The 22,648-nt window shown below is 43.0% G+C and overlaps 1 protein-coding gene across 1 annotated transcript; it reads right to left on the bottom strand.

Moving 5' to 3' along the window:
- Positions 1-791: 791 nt before the first annotated feature.
- LOC138293881 (volume-regulated anion channel subunit LRRC8C-like) lies at positions 792-22,371 on the bottom strand. Its single transcript, XM_069233178.1, has 3 exons — positions 22,159-22,371; positions 5,861-8,172; positions 792-1,035 (listed from the first exon to the last, which is right to left on the bottom strand). Exons 1-3 carry the CDS (start codon positions 22,369-22,371, stop codon positions 792-794), a joined length of 2,769 nt encoding a protein of 922 aa, XP_069089279.1.
- Between the last annotated feature and the right edge of the window lie 277 nt (positions 22,372-22,648).

The following is a 22,648-nucleotide window of genomic DNA, read 5'->3' on the forward strand; positions in this document are numbered from 1 at the left end:
TCAGATGCCAGGAAAGCCAGGGAATTCATTACTGGGACAACATCGTACCCCAGGCTGTGACCAACATTTGCTCAGCCGCCTGTGAAAGTCCAGGGACTCTTTAATGTTCCCTGTAATCCTCCACACTATGAGGGGCATCTGTCCCTGAAGGATTAACAGGTGAGGATTGCCCAGTGGGTCTCATAGAAGAGAAGAAGTGTGGGGTGGAAGGACTGGAAAATCCAAAGAAGGTTCCAGAAGAACTGGAAACAAAACTTGGGACCTCCAGACCAGCATGACCAGGACAGTCTTTACTGTTGCTGCCTTACTTGTGTCAGCAACCTAATACTCATAACAAAAGGTGGAACTGCGTATCCCCCTTCCACAGACCAGGCCTGTAGAAAAGCATCCATCGCTAATGGCCCCAGCTTCGAGCTGAAATATCTTCACATTTGGTGATCCAATTGGGAAGCAAAAAGGTCCACTGTAAAAGGCCCCCATCAGTCTTTGTGAACATTTTCAGATCCAATTACCACAGGCTCATATCTGTCCACTCTCTCAAGTGCCAGTTTACCACTCTGTTGGAGACTCCTGGGAGATACTCTGCTGTGACCACCACTTTGTTGGCTAGGCTACAACCTAAAACCTTTGACCTGGACCCCCAGATGGTTTATGTTGAACCATTGTTCATTTTTAAGTGAACACAGCAGCTCGCCTTCTCCTTGGTCTTACATTGGACGGCAAAGGATCCTGTTATCAAATCCAAGCAACTTATGTGGAGCTGTTGTTCTCTTGCTGACCATTTTCCTCCTCTATACAAGCCCACGCATGTGCTCCCCATCCAGACTGCTGGCCTCAAACTCTATGACGAAATCTGTGTTGAATCGGAAGATGGCCCTGCCATTCCATGCTTTCATGTTTGCTAGACACCATCTCATTTCCTTCTTGACTTCCTCTGTCAGGGGGATCGACTCCAAATATTGGAGACACCCTGCAAAGGTGGAAAAGCTTGAGCCTTTGAAGGGCCCTGTAATGAAGCGGGCCTTCGAAGATTGCCTGAATGGAGGATGACAGGAGACTCTGGCAACCTAACATAAAGGAGTAATTTGCTTAGACGGAGTCTTCCTCAACTCCCTACGGATCTTTGCTATCTTGCGGGAGGGGAGACTCAAAGTCTTTTTCAAAAAATTGATGACAAATTCTAGGAAGGTTGTTTGTTTGGACAAGGTCAATAAAGACTTTTTTTCGTTGATGACAAAGCCCAGGCCTTCTGGCAGGTAAACTGTTGTTTAAAGTTGTCCTACCAACCTTTTGACACACTTACCATCAGTAGGAGGTCATCAAGGTACATGATGAGACCAAAGCCCTGAGCGCGTAGAGATACGATGGGGCGTGAAAATAGTAACTGTCAGGTACGTGTCTTTGAGGTCCAAATGTACTACTCAGTCTTCCAGCCTCAACAGATCCATTGAGAGATGGCTACATTCCACCTTGAAGTGGCAGTAAATCAACCACCCGCTGAACTCCCTGAGGTTTATCACAGGTCGTTGTCTGCCGTTGCTCCTCAAGAAAGATATTGCTGAGGAAACCATCTGAATGGATGCAAGACCGGCTAAATGGGTCCTTCTGCAGCAATTCTGCTACTTGTTGATCTATTAGTGTGTTCCATTCCTCTGAAATAAATCAGAGGGCGTGGGTGGTAGCGTTGCACTGGGGAGCCATAAAACGCGATATGGAAACCCTGTATCATCTGCAGGACCAAAGCATCCAAGGATAACAATTCCTAATTGTGCATAAATAATGCCAGATGACATTGCACTCTTTGTCAAGAAGAAGGGCAAACACTCATCTGTTTGAGATCCATGGAATTGCCCTCTGTAGGAGCCTCTTGCACCTCAAGCTCTCAGATTTATACTTGAATAACTCCCCAGACCTGGAATGTTCTTGCCATTGTTCTTTCTGGTATCCTTGGTATCGAAGAAGGCCTTGGGTGGAGAAATGCCTGTCCAAACACCATATGCCATGATTAACCCTGACAAAATTCTGGGGCGAAAGATCTTTTTCCTGGACGCCTGTCAAAAGAGGTGAATGTGGAGACAAATTTTCATAGGTCTTTTATGAAAGGCTTTCAGCACAGCCTCCCTTGTGCCACTGCACCAGCCTCGGAAGAAGCCAAGCCCCTCAACTTCGGGTCCACCTTATTCAAGAGAGAGTGGCGTCTCTCAATTGACAATTCACAGTTGGCATTGACTAAGAATATGACAGCCCACAGCACCCACCCAGAGAGAGGACATCTGGGGCACAGGTTTGTCAGAGGACTTGGCCTCCTTTGCCCAATCTAATATCTTCGTTAGTGGCCCAGTGATGTCCAGAAGCTTGTCCTGACCCTGGGGATGGGGTTTATTGCGTCTCAGATTAATGGTCACTGGGAATGAGTAGATCAACCTCTGTAGAGGTTCTACAGTCAAATTCACCGCCTGGTGAATGGAAGCATCCACCGCCTCACACAATTCATCAAGAGGAAGGATAGAGACAGACTCTTCCAACACATACTCTCCATATGTTACCTCCTGCCTGGAGGAGGCCGTTCTAGACATAGTACCTTGTGAGGACTGTACAATGTGGCGGTGGACGACACCAGCTAATATGGGTGCGCTAAAGAGTGCGAGATGGGGCAATACACCCTATTGTTGTACGGGTTAAGTAAATGGAGAGATTGGGCCTTGCCCTCTAGTGGTGGTAATTACATGCTGATGCACATCTGAATTATGCCAGATACAGATCCGAGTCACATGGGTGTCAGTGTCTTTTGTTGACTGTTTTACAGACCCCCCCCCCCTAACACCATCGCCCCTTCCAGGGCATTGAGGCCTCCAGGCAGATGGGGAGAGGCAAAGGTTCTGTAGAGGCATAGGGGCTTGTCAGAAACTTCTGACAATGAGCGCACCCTCCTTGGAGCAACAAAATGTGCGGCTCCCTAAGAGATTATACCAGCCACCCCCTAGCAGGCAGCGTAGCTCACCACACTCGTGCGGCCTCATCAGAGTCACCAGATGTGAATTGTGGTGCTGCAGCGATAGCAGTTCAAACATCAATCCTCAAAGTTATTAACACCCAATATTTATTACACAATATCAAAAACAAAAGAAATACTCATCTGTCCCCTGAAAGAGGGAGCCTGATGGAAAGACGTGCATTTGGAGGGACTGTTTGGCATGTTGATTGGGTGAAAGTTGGCTATTCCCTTTCTCGTTGCTTCTTGGGAAGGGTAGATTGTTTATAGCATGTTGAAGTCTGCTGGAGTTAAGGAAAGGAAGTTGAGCATAATCCTACATAGAATTAAGGTGATTTTTCGGCCTACAGTGATATATTACATACAAAATGTTTTTTGGGATCCTCGAACAAGTCCTTGAGCAAATTTCCGCAGCACATCTAGAGGAAATCAACGTCTGGCTGCTTGATAGTAGACCGGATCCTGACTATAACAGTAAAAAAGTGAACAATTGGTGGCGTGGATCCAAAATCATATTTTATGTTGTGACAATTAACCCCTGAGACCTAGTCAACTACTAATACAGTTCTGACAGTTTGGAAACAAGCATGCCATTAAATAGGCTGACACAACAAACAGACAGCAGAGCTGAATAAGCTGGAGGGATTTTTGAGAGGGTATATATTGGATGTATCAACACTCAGGCAAATATGAACACTACTATGAACTCATTTACCCAACTAATGCAGCAATTGAGTATGCTCAGATTTGTCTGGTATCTTCAGCTCAGACATGGAGTCACACCATATTTAAAAGCAATAGTAGACATTCCAGAGTGTGGCCCTCTTGAAGCTAAACTTACCAATGCTCACTTACTCACAAAGATAATATCTCAAATATATACAACACATGTAATTCATACTCCTGATACACTCCCACAACTTAGGCTTGTTTTGAGAGAACAACCTGAGCATGTTGGAGGATGGGGAGTCGCATGAGGTCCACATGGGTTTAGTGAACTTGCCATTGCAGCATACGTTATTCTTTTACAATTTAAATTATTACACTATATACACTCCAACAAGGAAATATATGATGAATGGGAAGGAAAGCATCCCCTACATGACTGTGGTGCAACGGAGAATGAGGAGACTTCTTACACTCTGTATGGGGTAGCTGAGTATTGTAAAGGTATTGGCACAAAATTGCAGATGCTTTATCTGAGATTACTCATGTAAATATTGCTCTCTCCTGTCTATGGATGTTATTGAACATTGTAGATGAATTGCAGAGTAATAAATATTCTAAACATTTTATTGAACTTGGTCTGGTGACTATTAAAAGACAATACCACAGACATTTTAGAGCATCAAACCATATGAGTTTCACTAAATGGAAAGTGGGCCCGGAGAGATGCAGAAATCTTGAGCCTAAGGTATATGAAAATAATGGTAGCCCTCAGAAACATGAACACATTTGAGTAAACTGTCAAGAATATCATGATGATGGCCTGAGGTAATGTCTTTGACAATCAATTCACCGAGTGATTACATTAATAACAATTATTCCTCTCTCTCTCTTATGTGGTGAACCATAGATACTAACTACTTATCTATAACTGTGCGGGTGTACAATGTATTTTGTCTGTGTAATATGTTCCAGCAAAACAAAATAAAGATTACTATAAAAATGAGGGACTTATTTATCTTGCCAAGCATTTCGGTGCTGATAGATATTTAACCTTTAACCAAGTCTCCCATCTGGGCAGACTGTGCTGAAACTGAATGGTGATGTGAATGGTTTGAATCAGAAAGGCCGTTCACTTTCCAAGGTAAATGCATATATATACAAAAAGTTCAAACCATGGCACAACTTTAATACAGATAGATTTTCATTAGTTGAAACATATATCAGAAGATTTGCTGGGTGCAATTATAGTTACAGGGCAGGGTTTAGAATGATTCCCCTTACATGTGCTTATTAAAATCTGAGCTAAAGATGCTTCGAGGAAGAGTCGGGTACAAACCCATTCGCACTCACTGACTTTTTTGACGATCTGGCACAAAGTGGATTAGGTGCACATAATAATATGTTAAATTTGTGTATTTTGTGTGTTTGTGTGTGCAGAGTTGACATTTCCACTCAGAATTTCCAACCCAACGAGATGGAAAATAATAAAGCTAATGTCAACCTATTAATGATTCAATACTGGAGAAACTCTGCATCTGTTTGTTTTGTTTACTTTCTCTGTTCTGTGGATTAAGAGTGTCCGTCTGAGATCTTGAATTCTAGGGGATTGTCTGCAACCTCTTGTCATCCTCATTTAAATCTGTATGTTTTTTAGACAAGTGTCTGTTCAATGCAGGATCTCGCATAACTCAAGAATATTGTCTGCTATTTTGGATGGTATATTTTGCTCTCAGGCCTACGTGGGATTCGGAGAGTGGCAAGAATCACAAAAGGCTACCTTTTAACAGTGCTCCGTCAACAGCAAGATGGCATTAGCAGTTGCAGTTTTCAGAGGGACAGATCTTCTGTGAGAGGGGTTTCATAGGGAGGAATTAAATTGAATTGGCGGCCCATTGAAGATGTGTGTGCTATTTTGGGTACTTTCTTACTGTGATAGGGATTCCAAGTAGGCGGGGAAATATGCTGAGGGTAATGGTGTACAAACAAAGTAAATGTGACAGAAGAACATTGTGCTCTATACGCCATTGCACTCTTCATTATGTTTACTATGGCGTTTCAACAGCTTTAGTTCATGTAAATTTTGTACAGTGTTCTAGCACTTCATTCTAAGCAAATCAGCATAGAAATACATTGTAACAAAACAACTGAGAAATACACCAAAAGTACTTTTAAATTAAATTTGAAATAGAAAAATCATACCATATTTTGGTCCCACTTCCCCTCTTCTGCAGATGGTCTCTTAAGTAAACAGGCAGAGTAGTATAGACTTCCTTTTCGATTTGGAGTCGAGCTTTGCTGAGATAGACACACTTCTCTAGTTCTATCGGCAAACTCTCAATGTGATTACCAGTCAGTTCCAGATACACCAGCTGTGTCAAATTGCCCACTTGTGGAGATAACATGGTCAGTTTATTTTGAGAAAGTACAAGCTTCTCAAGTTGAATGCATGTGAACAATTCTTCTGGTAACTCGGCTATGTCATTGTTAGATGCAAACATATACTTCAAATCCTGGAGCTGTCCTATTTCATGAGGGATCTCATGGATGCTATTAAAGGAAATATCTAGGTAGCTCAGCTTCTTTAGATTACAAATGGCTGGATTTAGTACAGTAATCAAATTGTTGTTTAAATAAAGACTTTCAAGGTTTGTTATCTGTCCAACATGAGAAGGAATGTTGGTAATTCGGTTCTTTGAGAATTTCAGAGAAGATACTTTTTTTAAGTACTGCAAAGTCACCAGTTCTTCAAGGGATTTCAGACTATTGTCTTCCAAATCGATATCTTTTAAGTCAGTTAAACTGAAAATGAAGTTTGGAATTTTATCTAACTTGCACTGTATGAGCCCTAGGCGTTGGAGTCTTGTTAGTCCCTTTAGGTTGACAAGAGAAAGTAGTTTATTACCCTCATTATGAATTACTAAAGTGGTAACAGTGGCTGCCAATTCCAAAACAGGTGAAGGGATTGTCCCCATTAAGACCTTTAAATATAAGTACTGCAGCTGCTTCAGTTCCCGAAATGAATGCAAGTTGATGTTAATCTTTTCCCCTTGAAGTCGTCCATACAGGTATAGTGACTGAAGCTTTCCCATGTGATATAGCCAGTTTGGTAATTCCTGGGAGGTAGAGAAACGCACCTTTAAAACTTCTAGATTTTTCTTCAGAAAAGCAAGTGCTTGAGAAGTCAACTTTATATTACAGTTGTATAACCATAACTCTTTTAGATCTTTCAGTTTACAAATACTTGCAGGGAAGGTCGTGTCAACTGACTCTAGCTTTAACACTTCAATTTCATCTAGCTCATACACCTGGCTTGGGATACCAGGCATCATATTAAGATGCAGTTCTGTTTTTCCCTGTGAACCGATAGACAAGGACTGTTTCAGTCTCTCAATCGTCCAATAATTGTTCAGATTAATCTGCAATAGCTTGGTTTCACTCACATCAGACAAAAACACAGCAAATTCTCTGGAATACAATCTGTCATACTGGTCGATGAGATGAAGTAGAAATGCAAAGTCATTTATTACATCAGGAATATCATCAATACCATATTCTTTGCGGATCCTTTCAAATGAGTATTCTTTTAGATTGCTGTGAAAAATCCAATAAAAGTTGACAAAACAAAGGCAGGTGTAAATGCAAAGCAAGATCAAGTACATTGTAGAGATCATGCTATTCATGCGCCACATTCCATAGACACAGTAATAGTTTGTAAACCCTGTCATATTGTGTTCATCAATACAGTGTGAAACATACTTCATTCCTGGGACGTAGAGTGCTATGTAAACTATGAAGACAACAGATTCTAAGACTCTCACAAAAGCCTGTCTCTTATACATTTGGTATAGAATATCTTTTTGTTCCGTGTGAAGTCGAAATTTCTTTACTTTTTCAAACAAAGCCCTGGCTTGTTCACCTTCCTTTTTGTCAAGGATTTTTTCAGGTTTGGCCTGAACCTTTGCGGGGAGTTGATGAGGAGACATCCTTGATGGCATAATTGATTTTTCCATGGAGCTAATGTCTTCTATACTGTCAAACGTTTCATCTTTAGTACTGGGTTTATTTACAGTGTCTACTACATCAACAGAAAGCCTTACTAGTTTAGAGTTCTTTGACATGGCAAACTTTACAGATGAATCTGGAGCGTCCTCATATATTGTTGCGGATAGGGCTTTCGCAGTCCAAGGGGAATTCAAGCACTTTCCCAGCACTGAAAGGAACTGTTCAATTTTTGAACTTGTTCCTGGGAACTTGAACCAAAAATTGCTACTGATGAGGATAATTAGTGAGTTTATCAGGATGAGATATGGAAAGAATTTAGTAAATGGCGGGATATAATTGTCAAAGCACCACTGGTTGATGAGAGAAAAATACTGTAGGTCCAAATTAGTTTTGAATTCAAAGTCATATATAGAATTTTTTGTCTTTTCCAATTCAGTAATGTTCCACACATTGTCCGGTAAAGATAACCCAGGGGGTGTGGCCACACAAAACAGCTTTTCATAAGAGATCTACAAAAAAAAAATTGTTTAGCTCCGCTAAATCTTTTCCATATTTGATACAACCTCACTAATGCCTAAATATTGTCATAGGCATAATTCAAAGTAGTAAATGTATCTGTAATTCTATCTCACTAAAAATAAATTACTATTACCTGGTAGTGTTGGATAGCTCAGGTTATCGCGTCTGTTCAAGGCATTGTCATCTCAAATCATTTACTATGTGTTATAAAGAGGCGTTAATTATTTTCGAATTATATTTGTTTTTCATCACAGTGGCAAGGTATGCCCCCATAAGAGATTTTGATGTAGAAGATTTACCCTTAGAATCCAGACCTTTAGTAACGGATGTGAACTGTGGATAACTGGCTGTTTCCACATTCTATTTCCTGTGGGTATGTGGGACGCTGTGAGGAAGAATGTAGGAAAGAAGGACAACCTCTGGCCTTCAAAATCAACAAAGTGAGAAAAGAAGTTTGTAGGGGAATTGGCGATAAAGAGGAGTAGGAGTGTGGTACCTTCCAGCAGTGTGGACAGAAGGCGATAGGTAATGTAGCGAAAAATAACAGAGGAGGGGCGATGACAGACATCTGAGCAAAGCATGGTGGTGAGGAAATGAGAACACAACAGAAGGGAGCAGAGGAGGTGAGATACATCAGAGCGGAGTAGAGCAGAGAGAGACAGGAGGAATCAGAGTAGAGCAGAAAGGAGGCAAGAGACAGCAGAGCAAAGCAAAACTGAGGAGATGCAGGAGACAACAAAGAAAGACCTAAAAGCTAATGCAAGACCAGCAGCTAACATCAACAGCCCAGACACCACTGCCCTTAGGGGCCAGATTCTGACTCCTGTAGCAGAAGGCTGTTTTACACAGGTACTGTAGGAAGCTGGCCTGGTGTGTGCTGAGCACCTATGGTGTTACCACCCTATACCAGATCCGGGTATCCTCCATTACTGAGGTGTAGTCAGTTTCTAGGAAGCCAGGCTCTCCTGAAGTAGCAGTGGATGAGCAGCCAAGACTTATCTAGCAGACATGCAAAGCTTATGCAATACCACTTACAGTCACACAGCACTTACACACATGAAAGAACCACACAGTGTTGCAAAAATAAAGGTACTTTATTATAGTAACACAAATACTAAAATACTGTATAGGCAATACTCTATTAGCAGGTGAGTAAACACACTTTTATATACACCTTAGTAATCAGGAAAGGGCATAGAAAGCAATAGAAAACACTGAAATGACAGTAAACAATAGAGACTCCCGGGGAAGACCATATCATATACTAAAAAAATGGAATATGAAAGACAGATGCCCACCCAGGTAAGTGCAATCTGTAGAGGGGAGCTTGAGGAACTAGGAACCCCAAAAGATAAGTACCAGAGTTCCCCCGAGAGATCAGGAGAGAAGAGGTAAGTACCTGTTGTTTTCCCAAACCCACAGAGAAACTTTGTAAAAGGACTGTGGAAAACCCAAGCAAGACTGGAAAAAACAGAAGATGGATCCTGGCATAAAAGGACCTGAAAATGAAGGGGACCAAGTCCAGTTCCAGTTGGAGTGTCCGGTTGGGGCAGGAGCCACTACCCGCCCTTCTGGAGGGGCAGGACCAGATTGACGGTGAAGACCAGGAGTTGGCTATGAAGCACAGGAGCAGAAATAGAGTTCCAGAAGTGACGCAGTCGATGTCCCACGTCGGAAGAAGAGTTTCAGTCCATCGGTGGTGTGACTTGGCAAAGGCAAGAGTTGTGGAAGAAGGGTTGCAGAGCTGCTGGGGACCAGGAAGGTCTGGGGGGATTCAACCCAAGGAAGGGAGTCCCAGTCAACCCTCAGCAGTGAGGAGAGCCAAAAGCTGAGGATGCCGCCCCCCAGGCAACTTACAGGCAGCAGGCACAGGAGTTGCGGTGAGGACCACTCAGCACACCTGGAAAGGAGTCCTACGTCGCTGAAGCAGCAGACAGGAGACTATGCATTCCTGTGAAGCAGTCTGGAGGCTGGGGCTACATGGAGCCTGGAGATCCCTTGGAAGAAGAGCCAACAAGCCTTGGTAGCAGCAAGAGTTGTGGTGCACACGAGCACTGTCCTGCAAGGAAAGGCAAGACTCACCACCTCCAAAGTCAGAAAGCTGGTAGAGGGGAGCTAGGGGACCACTCAATACCACCACCTCTGTTGCAGGTTCCTCGCAGAGTTGCAAGAGAGAGGATCCACGCAGCCTGTCGTCATTGCAGTTGGTGCCTGCAGATGCAGGGGAGTGACTCCTTCACTCCAGGGTAGATTCCTTCTTGCTTCTTGGTGCAGACGGAAGACTTACCACCCTCTGAGGATGCACAGCTAGGGAAATGTTGCAGTTGCTGGAAGGAACCAGAGAAACAATGTTGCAGAGCGAAGTCGTTGCTGAAGCAACAGATGTTAGGTTCCTGTGAAGTCCAGTGGTGGTTCCAGTGGCTAGAAGTCGAAGTAAACATTGCGGAGGAGTCCTGCTGGAATCTAGCACGTCAACTCTGAGGACCCACCCAAGAGGGACACCCTATATAGCCCTAAAAGAGGGATTGGTCACCTAGCAGGTTGACCACCTATCAGGAGGGGGCTGTGATGTCACCTGCCTGACCTGGCCACTCAGATGCTCCCAGGGGCCTCTGCCCACCTTGGATTCAAGATGGCAGAATCAAGTAGCCAACTGGAGGAGCTCTGGGCACCACCTCTGGGGTGATACGCCTGCTTGTCCTTTTCCATTTTTATTTTTGTGATGCCCACACTACCTCCCTGGTGCGGGTCACAATCAGTGGCCGACACAATGGAGGGAGTAAAAAAATCCTCGGGTGGTAGCTTTGCAGAGCAATAGAATTTATTTTGGAGCCACTTTGGTAGTATCATTGCAGGATATTCTTGTCCCATCAAGTCAATAAGAGTATTTTTCTATGCAAATTATTGCATATAGAGCAAGAACCACTCTGTTGCTTTCAGACAGCGAGGATCAACCACAAGCCCAGCTTACATCACAGTCAAAATTGATCCCTCAGTTCTTTTTCTGGTACGGTGGTGTAGATGTCAGAATGCTTGCTTCTCCTTTTCCATTTTTATTTATGTGATGCCCACACTACCTCCCTGGTGCGGGTCACAACCAGTGGCCGACACCAGGGAGGGGGTTAAAAAAATCCTAGGGTGCCTCACACCAGAGGATTTTTTTAAATTTGAAAATACCCCGGGAGACACGGAAGAGCTTCCGTGTCTCCCCCTGCACCCCCACCCACCCCTTTGTGACGTCACACGCTGACATCACTGTTTTGTTTACACCATCGGAGCAGGAAGTGGCCTTGCGGCCGCTTCTTGCTCCAATGGGGAAAACATCCCCAAACGGCCTTCCAGATGTTCAGGAAGGCCTCGTTTGAAAGGGGAGACTCTCCCCTTCCTGAACAGGTTTCTTGGCCCTCGATCGCAGCTTGGGCCATGAAACCCCCACTAGATACCAGGGATTTCACTTGGGGGGGGGTCTGCCCCCTCGGCAACACATTTTTTTTTTTAAAGGTAGGTGTCCCCTGGGGGTGGCGCGACCGCGCTCGATCCCGTCCCCAGGGGCTAATTTTTTTTTTTAAAGAAATTGACAGGGGGTCGCCCGTGAGCAGGGCGATCCCCTGTGGGGACAATAATTTTCTTTAGTAGTTGGATGCTTCCGAGGGGCCCACTATGGCTCTGGGTACCGAGGGATCTTGATGAACCTACAAGCCCTATATATCCCCGCATTCAGAAGAGTCCAGCAGACGTAACGGTATATTGATTAAAAAAATCTGACATCGCAGGAAAAAGTTACAGAGTAAAACATGGAGAAAAATTGCTGTTTTTTCAGCTCAATTTCAATATTTTTTTATTTCTGCTGTTATTTTCTGTAGGAAAACCTTGTAGGATCTAAACAAATGACCCGTTGGTGAATTCAGAATTTTGTCTACTTTTCAGAAATGTATAGCTTTCCAGGATCCAGCATTAGTTTCCCACCCATTCCTGTCACTAACTGGAAGGAGGTTGAAAGCACAAAAAATAGTAAAAGTGGGGTATGTCCCAGTAAAATGCCAAAATTGTGTTGAAAAATGTGGTTTTCTGATTCAAGTCTTCCGGTTCCTGAAAGCTGGGAAGATGGTCATTTTAGCACCCAAACCCTTTGATGCCATTTTCAGGGAAAAAAACACAAGCCTTCTTTGGCAGCCCTTTTTTCCATTTAAAAAAAAAAAATCGCTTTATTTTGGATACCTTCTAGGTCTCCTCCAGGGAAACTCTAGGTACCTTTTGAATCCCTAGGATGTTGTGAAAAAAAGACGCACATTTGGCGTGGATTGCTTATGTGGACAAAAAGTTATGAAGGCCTAAGTGCGAACTACCCAAATAGCCAAAAAAAGGCTTAGCACGGGGAGCATTTGTTACCTGGCGCCAGTGAGGGATAATACTATGACATGGCTACCTTCAAAACCCCGTGGCTTCTATAAATGGGGCTGTTGTAATATGTGCAGTATTGAACTACATAAGACATCTAGCTTGTTTTAACGACAGTAATACCTATAGAATTGACACCTTTATCAATTGCAATACAACTTATGTGATTTATATCTTGCTATGTCAGTGTGGTGAAATATATGTAGGTAGTACAATCCGTCCTCTCAAAGAGAGAATACAGGAACATATGCGATCACTTAGAATTAATGATCCATTGTCTCCTGTAGTACGCCATATCAGTGACAAACATCGGACAGCAGAGATTCCATTAATTAAATTTATGCAGATTGCTCAGATCAAAAACAACCCCAGGGGCGGTAATCACATGTTAGAATTAAGAAAAGTGAGGCCAAATGGATGATTAGACTAAGAGCAGTGGAGCTAGGCATGAATATATATATACGGAGATGTATTATTTCTTGTATTTTTTTCCATATAATAGTTGATTTTTGTATATAAACATATATATGAAGAATGAAGATGTGATAGATCGCCAGACACTGTTAGAGACCTGTAAATTTCTATGGAGGACATAATATTTAATGTGATTAATGAAACAAGATTTAATATATGTAGTACCATATAGGAAACATGTTACATACCGTATTTGTATTACATATAGGTCTTAGAAATGTGTTTTCTGATAAATAGATCACTCACGATCAGATATACTTAATACCATTATGATGTATATATTATTTGCATACGTGCGGACACAAACATTTAATAAATGGCATTAAATATACTAACATTCTATGTCTTACTAACCATCAACGATTACACACACTTGCTCCTTTTATGATACATATATTATCTATATGTATGTGGGCATAGATGCACTATTGGTGCTATGAAATATCAATATCTTGCTATCTTGATATATGTGGGATTAGTCAACATAAGGTGACCATTTGTGATCTTTAGATGTTCTGACATATTGCAATATAATTTGATTTACAATGGGAGAGAGAGATGTAACTTTTCATTGATATAGTCTATATATAAATGTCTAATAGGTACCGTTTCAAATGTTACAGTGTGGTAAATTAGGGTACATACGATACTGCATTCATAAAATCTGTTGCACTTTGGTGGCTTTCATATCATTTCATTATTATTATGGGCAGATATTTTAATACATTATATGATATTATATATATTGAAATGGTTTATTCAAAATACTACTGCTAATATCAAAATATAGTTATATGAACACATTACAACATGGCAAACGCTTATGGTGCTGCCTTTCACCAAAACATGGTTATATTAACACTTTACAAAATGGCGAACGTCTACGTATTAATCTTAGACCGCATCTTCATTTCATATCAAATATTGTACGATGTGAGTTAATTGAACAGACCTTCGTGAACGTTATTGATAAGGACATATATTTTTTCTATTCTTTTTTGGTTTATAAGACTTAAGTATGCAATTATTTGAATTTGGAATACAAGTATATAGACACATATGACTTTGTGTTCACATGATTAAGTATATGTTTACTTGACATTTTATTTTTACTCAGACTTCTTTTTGTGGCAAGATACTAATATAGAAATATTATACAACGAAGTTTGGAAGTTGTTTATCTTGAAATGTATCGATAATGATGCAAAATGGTCCTATGAATTACACTTTAAGATGGCGACCATATGGGTGCCTCTCCCACAGGGCGTCTAGAATCACGTCATACATATTTGGCGCATGCTGATTGAATGGATGAATGGATGATTGAATGGATGGGAGTTTAAAATTTACTGAAGGGGGTCAAACTGAATGTTTGCCGGACATTTGCGACAACGCTGCTGTTAAGGATTGTTTCCTGTTTTGGTGTATGACTGTCTGTAGTTTCATATAGTTAAGACGATCGTGCTACAAAGGATAGACACATACATTGGTAGATTTGACATTTTGAGCAGTATATTAAAGAATTGAGCTCATGTGAGATTAATTTGTTGTGCAGAGGTGTTTTTGGCTGACCGCTATGTTGAACAATACTTATAGGTATTGAGCATTTATGTGGTTTATAAACTGTTGTATATACGTGCATGTATTGTACAGTCCATTTTTAATCTTATATAACTTGAGAGTTCGGCAATTGAACATGTATAATTAGATGGATATCTTAGTATTTTATCTTCATCATTATGCCTATTTTACAACATGTTCATATTTTCATCTGTGTTTTCAGACATGACAGTGAAAAACTACATGGGGAGATGCGGTTAAGGAGATTTCAATTGGACCATTCTATGGATTTACTATCAACATAGATATTGTACATTGATCATAAAAATATATTCAATAGTTCAAGGATGAGAACATCTATGAAGACATGTTCTTGACTTTGGCGAGTTATACAATGTTTTCCATGCAGAGTTTACATTCGAGATGTGATAAACTTTCATTTTCCTTTAGTGAATTTAAGGTCAGTTCTCTCCCATATTTCACTTTTTCATTTTTTGCAATAAAGATAAATAGATAAGTGTTCATATAGAAAGTATGGGTACTTAATAAGAAAATGTCATCTTATTTTGCCACTTCCCATCTGGTGGATATAACACAACTACTCATGAATTCTAGAAATTATGCAACACATTTCTTGGTGTGTTTTTTGTTTTTGTTTTACCTAAGTGTAGTCCTTAAATATCTCAAACATTAATTCACTTGCATGACTTATGCATGCCTCAATCATACACTAAATGATATGTTCTTCGTTTTTTAAATGGTTTATATTCAATTCTATATTATAATACTAGTATTATTTTTCATTAGCCCTGAAGAAGTCCTATGATAGGACGAAACACGTGTTGGCTATTTTCTTTAAATGTTTGAATGGGCAAACATTTCCCTAATCCTTGGATTGTGATTTCAACATCAAACTGATATGGGCAGAAGAGTTATTTTTTCCATAGTGAACTTCATGAGTTTTTGGACTGAAAATAATTATCAACTTTTCTTCTAATGAGAGCATACTGTTGATAGTAATTTTTTCTAATCAAATGATTTATGTTTTGGACCAATATTCACAATGATTTAATCAAATGATTTATGTTTTGGACCAATACTCACAACGGTTTGACTGAACAAGTATAATATTTGATTGAGCAAGATTATTTAAATAAATGTAATTTGATGTTCTGTATTGAGGATTATATGGTATAAGAACAAATAATATGTTTCAAGTCAAACATGTTTATGGGGACTCATAACTATTATGGAAATATTAAATAACCATATTAAGACATTTGGAATTGGTATTGATGATTTACTGTATTAAGAAGGTTTTTGAATTGAACTTTTATATGATTGAACAAATGTTTTTGTAATTAACAATTGCTTACATACGTGTGCCTCACTTTCTACCATTCAGCATTTGGTTATTTCTTTACTTGGCATTGTCAGCACCTGACTTTATTTTAAAAAAGGCAATTTTCGCTAGCGATACCCTTTAGTTTTCTACTTTTCTACATGCCATATTTCACCTCTGTTTTTTCCAATCTCCAGAATGTATTTTCCTATCAGAATTCTCCCCTTAGTGTGGGACAGAGCAAGACCGCTGATCGAGCAGGCACTCTCACTCGAAGCTCCCCCGACTAACCTGATATTTCAAATCCCCAAATACTTGATTTAACATCATTAAGACAAATATCAAGACAATACATGTTAAATGAAGCAGTGAAGCATGCAAAGCCAAACTGAAAGTGGCTTAAAGCACACTCCACTGTAAGGCACAGCCAGAACTGAAAAAGGCTGTGCAGTCAGTGGCAGGAGAGAGTAGGAGCTGCCTAAGGTGATGTGGATGGGCATTTAAGTAGTCAATGCTATTTCACAGGAGGAAGGAAGAGCCCAAACACACCAGGGGCTTCAGGTGCAGGGGTGTGTTATATGTGATCATTGCCAATTCTTCGCATTATTTGAGTAAAGGGGCGCCAGGTTGTGTTTCCTATGGGTTAGCATCTGGGGAATTTATCCTTGACATCACTATCAGTATTAAATGAGCGACTGCCCACGGAGGAGCTAGTTATTAGCGGTAATAAAGTTTAGTGCACACCTGAAACCTATATGTCACATGTTTGTGTAAAATTGGGCCTTCAACTTCCCACCACGCTGTCACAAAAATATGGCGACAAGTTTGTGACTATGAGGCTCGACCATCCGCACCACCAAAGAGAGCAGAGTGCGGTCTGGGTTATGCTGTGGACAACGCTTGCTGGAAGCACACCCATGCTGACTGGAAGAGGCACATCAGAGGCCCAGAAACAGTGGTAAGGAAGCCTTCCTATGAGGTACTGCTAACAGGCAATAAAAGATACTGGGAGCTGCTGCCACATGTAGAATATGGCTGGACCCCTATCTCATGGTACCCCACTGCTGTACCAGATAGACTTCCAGAGGTTCCAATGTATGTAGAGGCACAGCCAGTGCCTGATACGGAGCCGTAGAACAAACGGCGGTGAGCCAGGCTTCATGCACAGTGTGGAGAATAGTGCAAAACAAAGATAAAGAAGTAAAGAATACCCAAAGAACCGAGAGACAGACACCAGGGCCACCTTCTAGGCCACGTGATATGTTCACAAACGACACAGCCAGCCAAGAGCACGTGTTCTTAGCGCTGGGTGTACAGTCTTCTTAGTACATAGGAACGACCTACTATCTCCAGAAATTAACTGAAGCACCAGGATAGAACTGGATGTAGAATTGCTCAATAAAATAGTTTCCAGGAGGAAGGAAAAAACTGGTGACCTGAAAAAACTTCTAACTGTCCAGTCCAGGCAGCGAAGTGAAGGGCAAAGGGAAGTCGAGGCGACAAACTGGAGAGAGCACAAATTCCATAAATCCAGCAAATGAGAAATCACAGAAACACCATTGTGATGCACCAGGACTAAAATGTCCCTTATATAGTTCAAAACAGAACGTGGCTTTAGTCAGAAAGTGGTTCAGCCATCTTCGATTTGGAAACCTAAGATAATGATTACTACATAAAAAATAACAGTATAATACCAGTTCTTTAAGGATTTCAGGTTACTCTTAACAATCAAATATACAATCATATGAAAAAGGCGTATCAGAAGCCATAGAATCCAGTAACTTTTTTGCATTACAGACACTAGCATGCAGGAAAGGAGTCACCTCATGATGCCTAGTGCAGCTTGAGACACATGAAAGGCAGCAAAAATGGCCCCAGGATGCCATATACGTCTCTAAGACCACACATGAGTATAGTGCAACAAAGCTAATGGTAAAATCCTTACACAGCCCTAGTAACACCATGGCAAACATAACAGCGTTGGAACCTTTTATTATTGAGAGTCCACCCTCAGCTCAAGTGCCAAAGTGGAAGTGGTGAGCAGAGTGCCTGAACATATACTTCTTCACAACAGCAGTAGAAGAGGAGCGATGGCGTCCACTGCTCCTTCATCAAGGGGGAGTAGACATTTACAAAGTGTTGAGAACAGTGCCAGAGGTCGAAAGCGGGACCACCCACACATATTCAACAATCGTAGTAGCGCTCAAAGCCCACTCTGTACTAAGAAAGGCTAAACAAGAGCCAGGAGAATTGATCTACACTTTCTACATCTGACTAAAAGAACTAGCCAGTACATGCATACTTGGGGAAGAGAAAGAGGAAATCTGAGTGCAGATAAATGAAGGGTGCACCTTGGCAGAGATGCTGGAGCAGATACTACAGGAACTGTAAAATCACTACCAGACATTCCTGTTCCGGGGTGATTCAAGGAGTTACCCAAGGCTCTGATGTCATATTCAGGGGTGGTGCTCAAAAAGCTCCTCAAATGCAAGCTGGTGAACTTCCTTACAAGAGGAGCAGACCCAAAATAGAAAGTAGAAGGTGGCAGCAAGACTTGCCGGTCATGTGGTTGATGTGGTCCGGTGGTCAGCTCCCCAGCCCAGGAATGTCTGACCATGAGCATGAAGTGCAGCGCTTGCAACAGGGCAAACCATTTCGCAAAAGTGTGCAGGTTAACGAACCCCGATAAGAAACCAAGAGGCCAACAATGAAAGTCACTTCTCACACTGAGGGTGACAGAGACCACATACATGGATGACAATGCAAGGGAAGAAACCATCCACTTCATGCATGCTCTAGGGCACAAAAGTGCCAGGCCTCAGTCTGTCCCAAAGAGTCAAGGTAACTTGAAATGTAGCCCGTCATGACAGGCTATCATTTACAAAAGGGGCATTGATCAATGTAATGGCCCACAATTGTTTGACCATCTTGAGAGCCCGCCAAGCCTGTGGCCCACCAAATTCAAAGCGTGTACATTGGGACACTCAAAGCCCCTATCCCTAGCCAGGTTATCCACAGCAGACATTGCCCCTTAAGGGCAGACCACTGAGCCAAGGTGTATGTGACACAAGGCAGTCAAGGAATGGTCTTAAGCTGCCAGACAGGCCAGGAACTGCAACTCGTGGTCCAGGTCCTTCAAACTAGATAGTTTACTTTTGAGTTCCATTACCTTTTTCAGAGCGTTGGATGCCTACAAGGGAGACAAGTGTGACTCCACATCCTCCCTACTGTCCAGCCCACAGCATTGAGACATGGGAAGATATTGTTCTATCTGCACTCCTAGGTTTTTTTAAACGTATCTTTATTCAGTGATTGCACTGCATATCTCATACAGATTGGCATATACAGTGGTAGCATATATAATGCATTATAGTATAGCTCAGTGTAACCAACCAGTTATAGCAGGTGTTTATCTCAATAATCCAATAGTGTGAGTCAAGGTGCCCCTTATGGCCTCTCTAGGGAGTCTCAATCACTTGTGCCATTTTTGCATCTAGTATGCCACGCACCTGAGAGTGCGGTCATGTGATGCCCGCAGACTTAAGATCAATAAGGGTTCAATGAAACACCAGAATTGTTTAAACATTACCAAAACAGTTAACAATTTTGGCAGCAGCAAGACAGTGTGTGTGTTTGTGTTCATCTACGTTGGATAGGGGAAGAATGTGTGGGTTCAGCGAGGAGGGAGTCTGCCAATAATTGTATCGACTCCCCCACAGTGGAAGAATCACCGGTGATGTGCTTCATGTGTCTTTGGAGATTTGAAGCCCTACCTGCCTCATATATTTGTATCCTTATCGACGCTTGGTTGCAGCGACTCCTGCACCATTTGTGAGAGCTACCGTACTCTGAGGGAAGGAGGGTGTGGGGTGCGGAGGTCATACACAGGGTGCAGACCACATGTTTGCATCCTGTGGATGAAGGTCTTAACAGATATGAAGAAACTGCAAACCAAACATACCTTCACGAATATTTCTTCATGTGAGAGAGAAGCTCTCAATACCTTGGCACTTGACCCTAATGTAACCATCAAGCCAGCAGACAAAGGTGGAGCCATAGTCATTCTTGAGACACAGGCATACAGACAGGAGTGTTTACTCCTCTTGGTTGACTCTACCTATTACGCTCCCATTGCCCAGGACCCTACTGAGGGATTACGACTCAGGATACGTACCATGATCAATTAAGAGGTAACTAATGCCTAGATTTCCGTAAGGAGGCAGAGTTTTTTAGACACTCCCGATCCATGCACATACTGTGTTGCTTCTTGCCCTTCTACATTTTCTGGCAAGCCCACTACACAGATATTATTCTGCAGTGATCTCTCTTCCAGATCTTCCACCCTCCGATCCATTATTCTTACTTGGTCTTGCAATGACTGTAGGGTAGCGGCCGCATTGCTAGTCCATGTTTGAAGATCTCTGTGTGCGCAACTCTGTCAACTAGCTTGCACTGGTCTGAAAGGAGTAATGTCTACATGAGCCCCCTCGCGGATATCGTACGCAAACACAACATCAACATCACCTCCTACGCCGACGACACTCAGCTGATACTTTCCCTCACCAAGGACCCCACCAGCGCCAAGACCAACCTGCAAGATGGAATGAAAGACGTCGCAGAATGGATGAAACTCAGCCCTCTGAAACTGAACTCAGACAGAAATGGAAGTCCTCATCCTCGGAAACACCCCGTCCGCCTGGGACAACTCTTGGTGGCCCACGGCCCTTGGCACCGCACCAACCCCCTCAGACCACGCACGCAACCTCGGATTCATCCTGGACCCACTTCTCACCATGACCAAACAAGTCAACGCCGTATCATCTTCCTGCTTCCTCACTCTCCGCATGCTCTGAAAGATCTTACGCTGGATCCCCGCTGACACCAGAAAAACTGTGACCCACGCCCTCGTCACAAGCCGCCTGGACTACGGAAACACCCTATACGCAGGAACCACCGCTAAACTCCAGAAACGTCTTCAGCGAATACAAAACGCCTCCGCCCGCCTCATCCTCGACATACCCCGCAACAGCCACATCTCCGCCTACCTGAGACACCTGTACTGGCTTCCCGTCAACAAAAGGATCACCTTCCGGCTCCTCACCCACGCACACAAAGCCCTCCACAACAAGGGACCCGAATACCTCAACCTTCGCCTCAGTTTCTACACACCCACTCGTCAACTTCGCTCCGCCAACCTCGCACTCGCCGCCGTCCCTCGCATCCGCCGCACTATGGCAGGTGGGAAATCCTTCTCCTACCTGGCAGCCAAGACATGGAACTCCCTCCCCGCCAACCTCAGGACCACCCAGGGCCACCCTGCATTCCAGAGGCAGCTCAAAACCTGGCTCTTCGAGCAGCAGTAACCCCCCTCCCCTAGCACCTTGAGACCCTCATGGGTGAGTAGCGCGCTTTATAAATGTTTTTGATTTGATTTGATTTGATTTGAATGTCAGGTCTGAGGTCACACTGTAAATTTTTGTTTCCAATGAGACTCTGGATTGCTCTATTGCCACCAGAACAGTGTCCAGCTTAGCTTCTAGGGATAGTGATTGGGGCGGACATCTCCAGTGCGCCGCCTATTCCAGTAGCAGAGGAGGCCACCTCGTAAAGATGTTGCTCAGGCAGCAGTTCCAGTCGAGTTAGGGCCAGCGGTGAGAAGGAAGGGCACCAACGCTGCATGGTCTGCAGGCGGTTGGGCTGCACAGGTTGTGAAGTACAAGACACGCTGTAAGTACAAGATACACTGTAGCTGATGGTTTGTTGTGTTTGGTGTCTTCTAGGGTCCTTGGTCGAGTCTCACTCGAGTCTCACTTAACAGTTCAGAGGTAAGGCGAATCTGACGGTGGAGAGTACAAACAGTGTCATGGCCTGATGAGCGAGTCCAATAGTAGGGCCACTGCACTGGCAGGCAGGTAGGCTGAGACCCAGCGCAATATCCTTATTATTAATGTTTGCGGCAGCGCATTTTGTATCAATGATGAGGTGTCTTGACTAAGGCAGCATTTCCATGCCAGTGCACTTGTGGTCACTCAGGTGCGGGGGGTGTGGCTGGCATTCATCAAATATCATGGCATCCGATCAATAGCCGGTGGACCGTAGCAATGGAAGACTGCTGAGTGTTGATCGCAGTTTGACCACCCGTGTCCTACTTCCTTGCGGCAGTGGCACATCCTTCCTGGCTTGATTTAGGGCTCAGGCTCACCTGTGCTCCATGTCTGCTTGATAGGCATGAGGGTGGAGCCACCTCTCCTCTGGCAACAAACTCCAGAGCAACGCAGGCAGCAGCTGGAGTCTCCCACCTCCTGCGCATGACGCGGGCAGTGTCTAGCCAAGCGGGCTGCAGCGTGCTCCCTGGAGGCGAATCACCCGTGTCCAAGCAGCACACAGCAGTGGTCCACTGGGCTGAGGGCAGCATCTTCAATCACGGGCCCGGTGAGTCCGCTATTGCTGTAAATTAACAGGATAATAGGGCTGCAGCTTAGAGCGCCTTCAAAGTGCGTCCACCATCTCGGCCCTGTTGGCTACGCCCATGTTTTGTGCTCTATTTGGTGTGGTACTGATTCCCAAATGTCTGGGGCTTCCTGAGATAATGCTTGAGATCTGGTGAACCCTGTTTGTCGATGTAATGTATTGTTGTAGTATTGTCCATCCGTATGAGCATCGATGACCCTTTAAATCTTGGAGAAAAGAAA

This window comes from Pleurodeles waltl, chromosome 4_2, assembly GCF_031143425.1.
Source record: "Pleurodeles waltl isolate 20211129_DDA chromosome 4_2, aPleWal1.hap1.20221129, whole genome shotgun sequence".
Taxonomy (NCBI): domain Eukaryota; kingdom Metazoa; phylum Chordata; class Amphibia; order Caudata; family Salamandridae; genus Pleurodeles; species Pleurodeles waltl.

What these genes read in the sequence shown, in the direction of transcription:
- LOC138293881 (XM_069233178.1), bottom strand. Translation starts at nt 22,371, where the DNA reads ATGCTGCCCTCAGCCCAGTGGACCACTGCTGTGTGCTGCTTGGACACG. An exon ending in CAAGCAGACATGGAGCACAG is followed by an intron (nt 8,173 to 22,158) that starts GTGAGCCTGAGC and finishes TTTTTTTTGTAG; the next exon opens with ATCTCTTATGAAAAGCTGTT. An exon ending in GGAAGTGGGACCAAAATATG is followed by an intron (nt 1,036 to 5,860) that starts GTATGATTTTTC and finishes TCCTCCATTCAG; the next exon opens with GCAATCTTCGAAGGCCCGCT.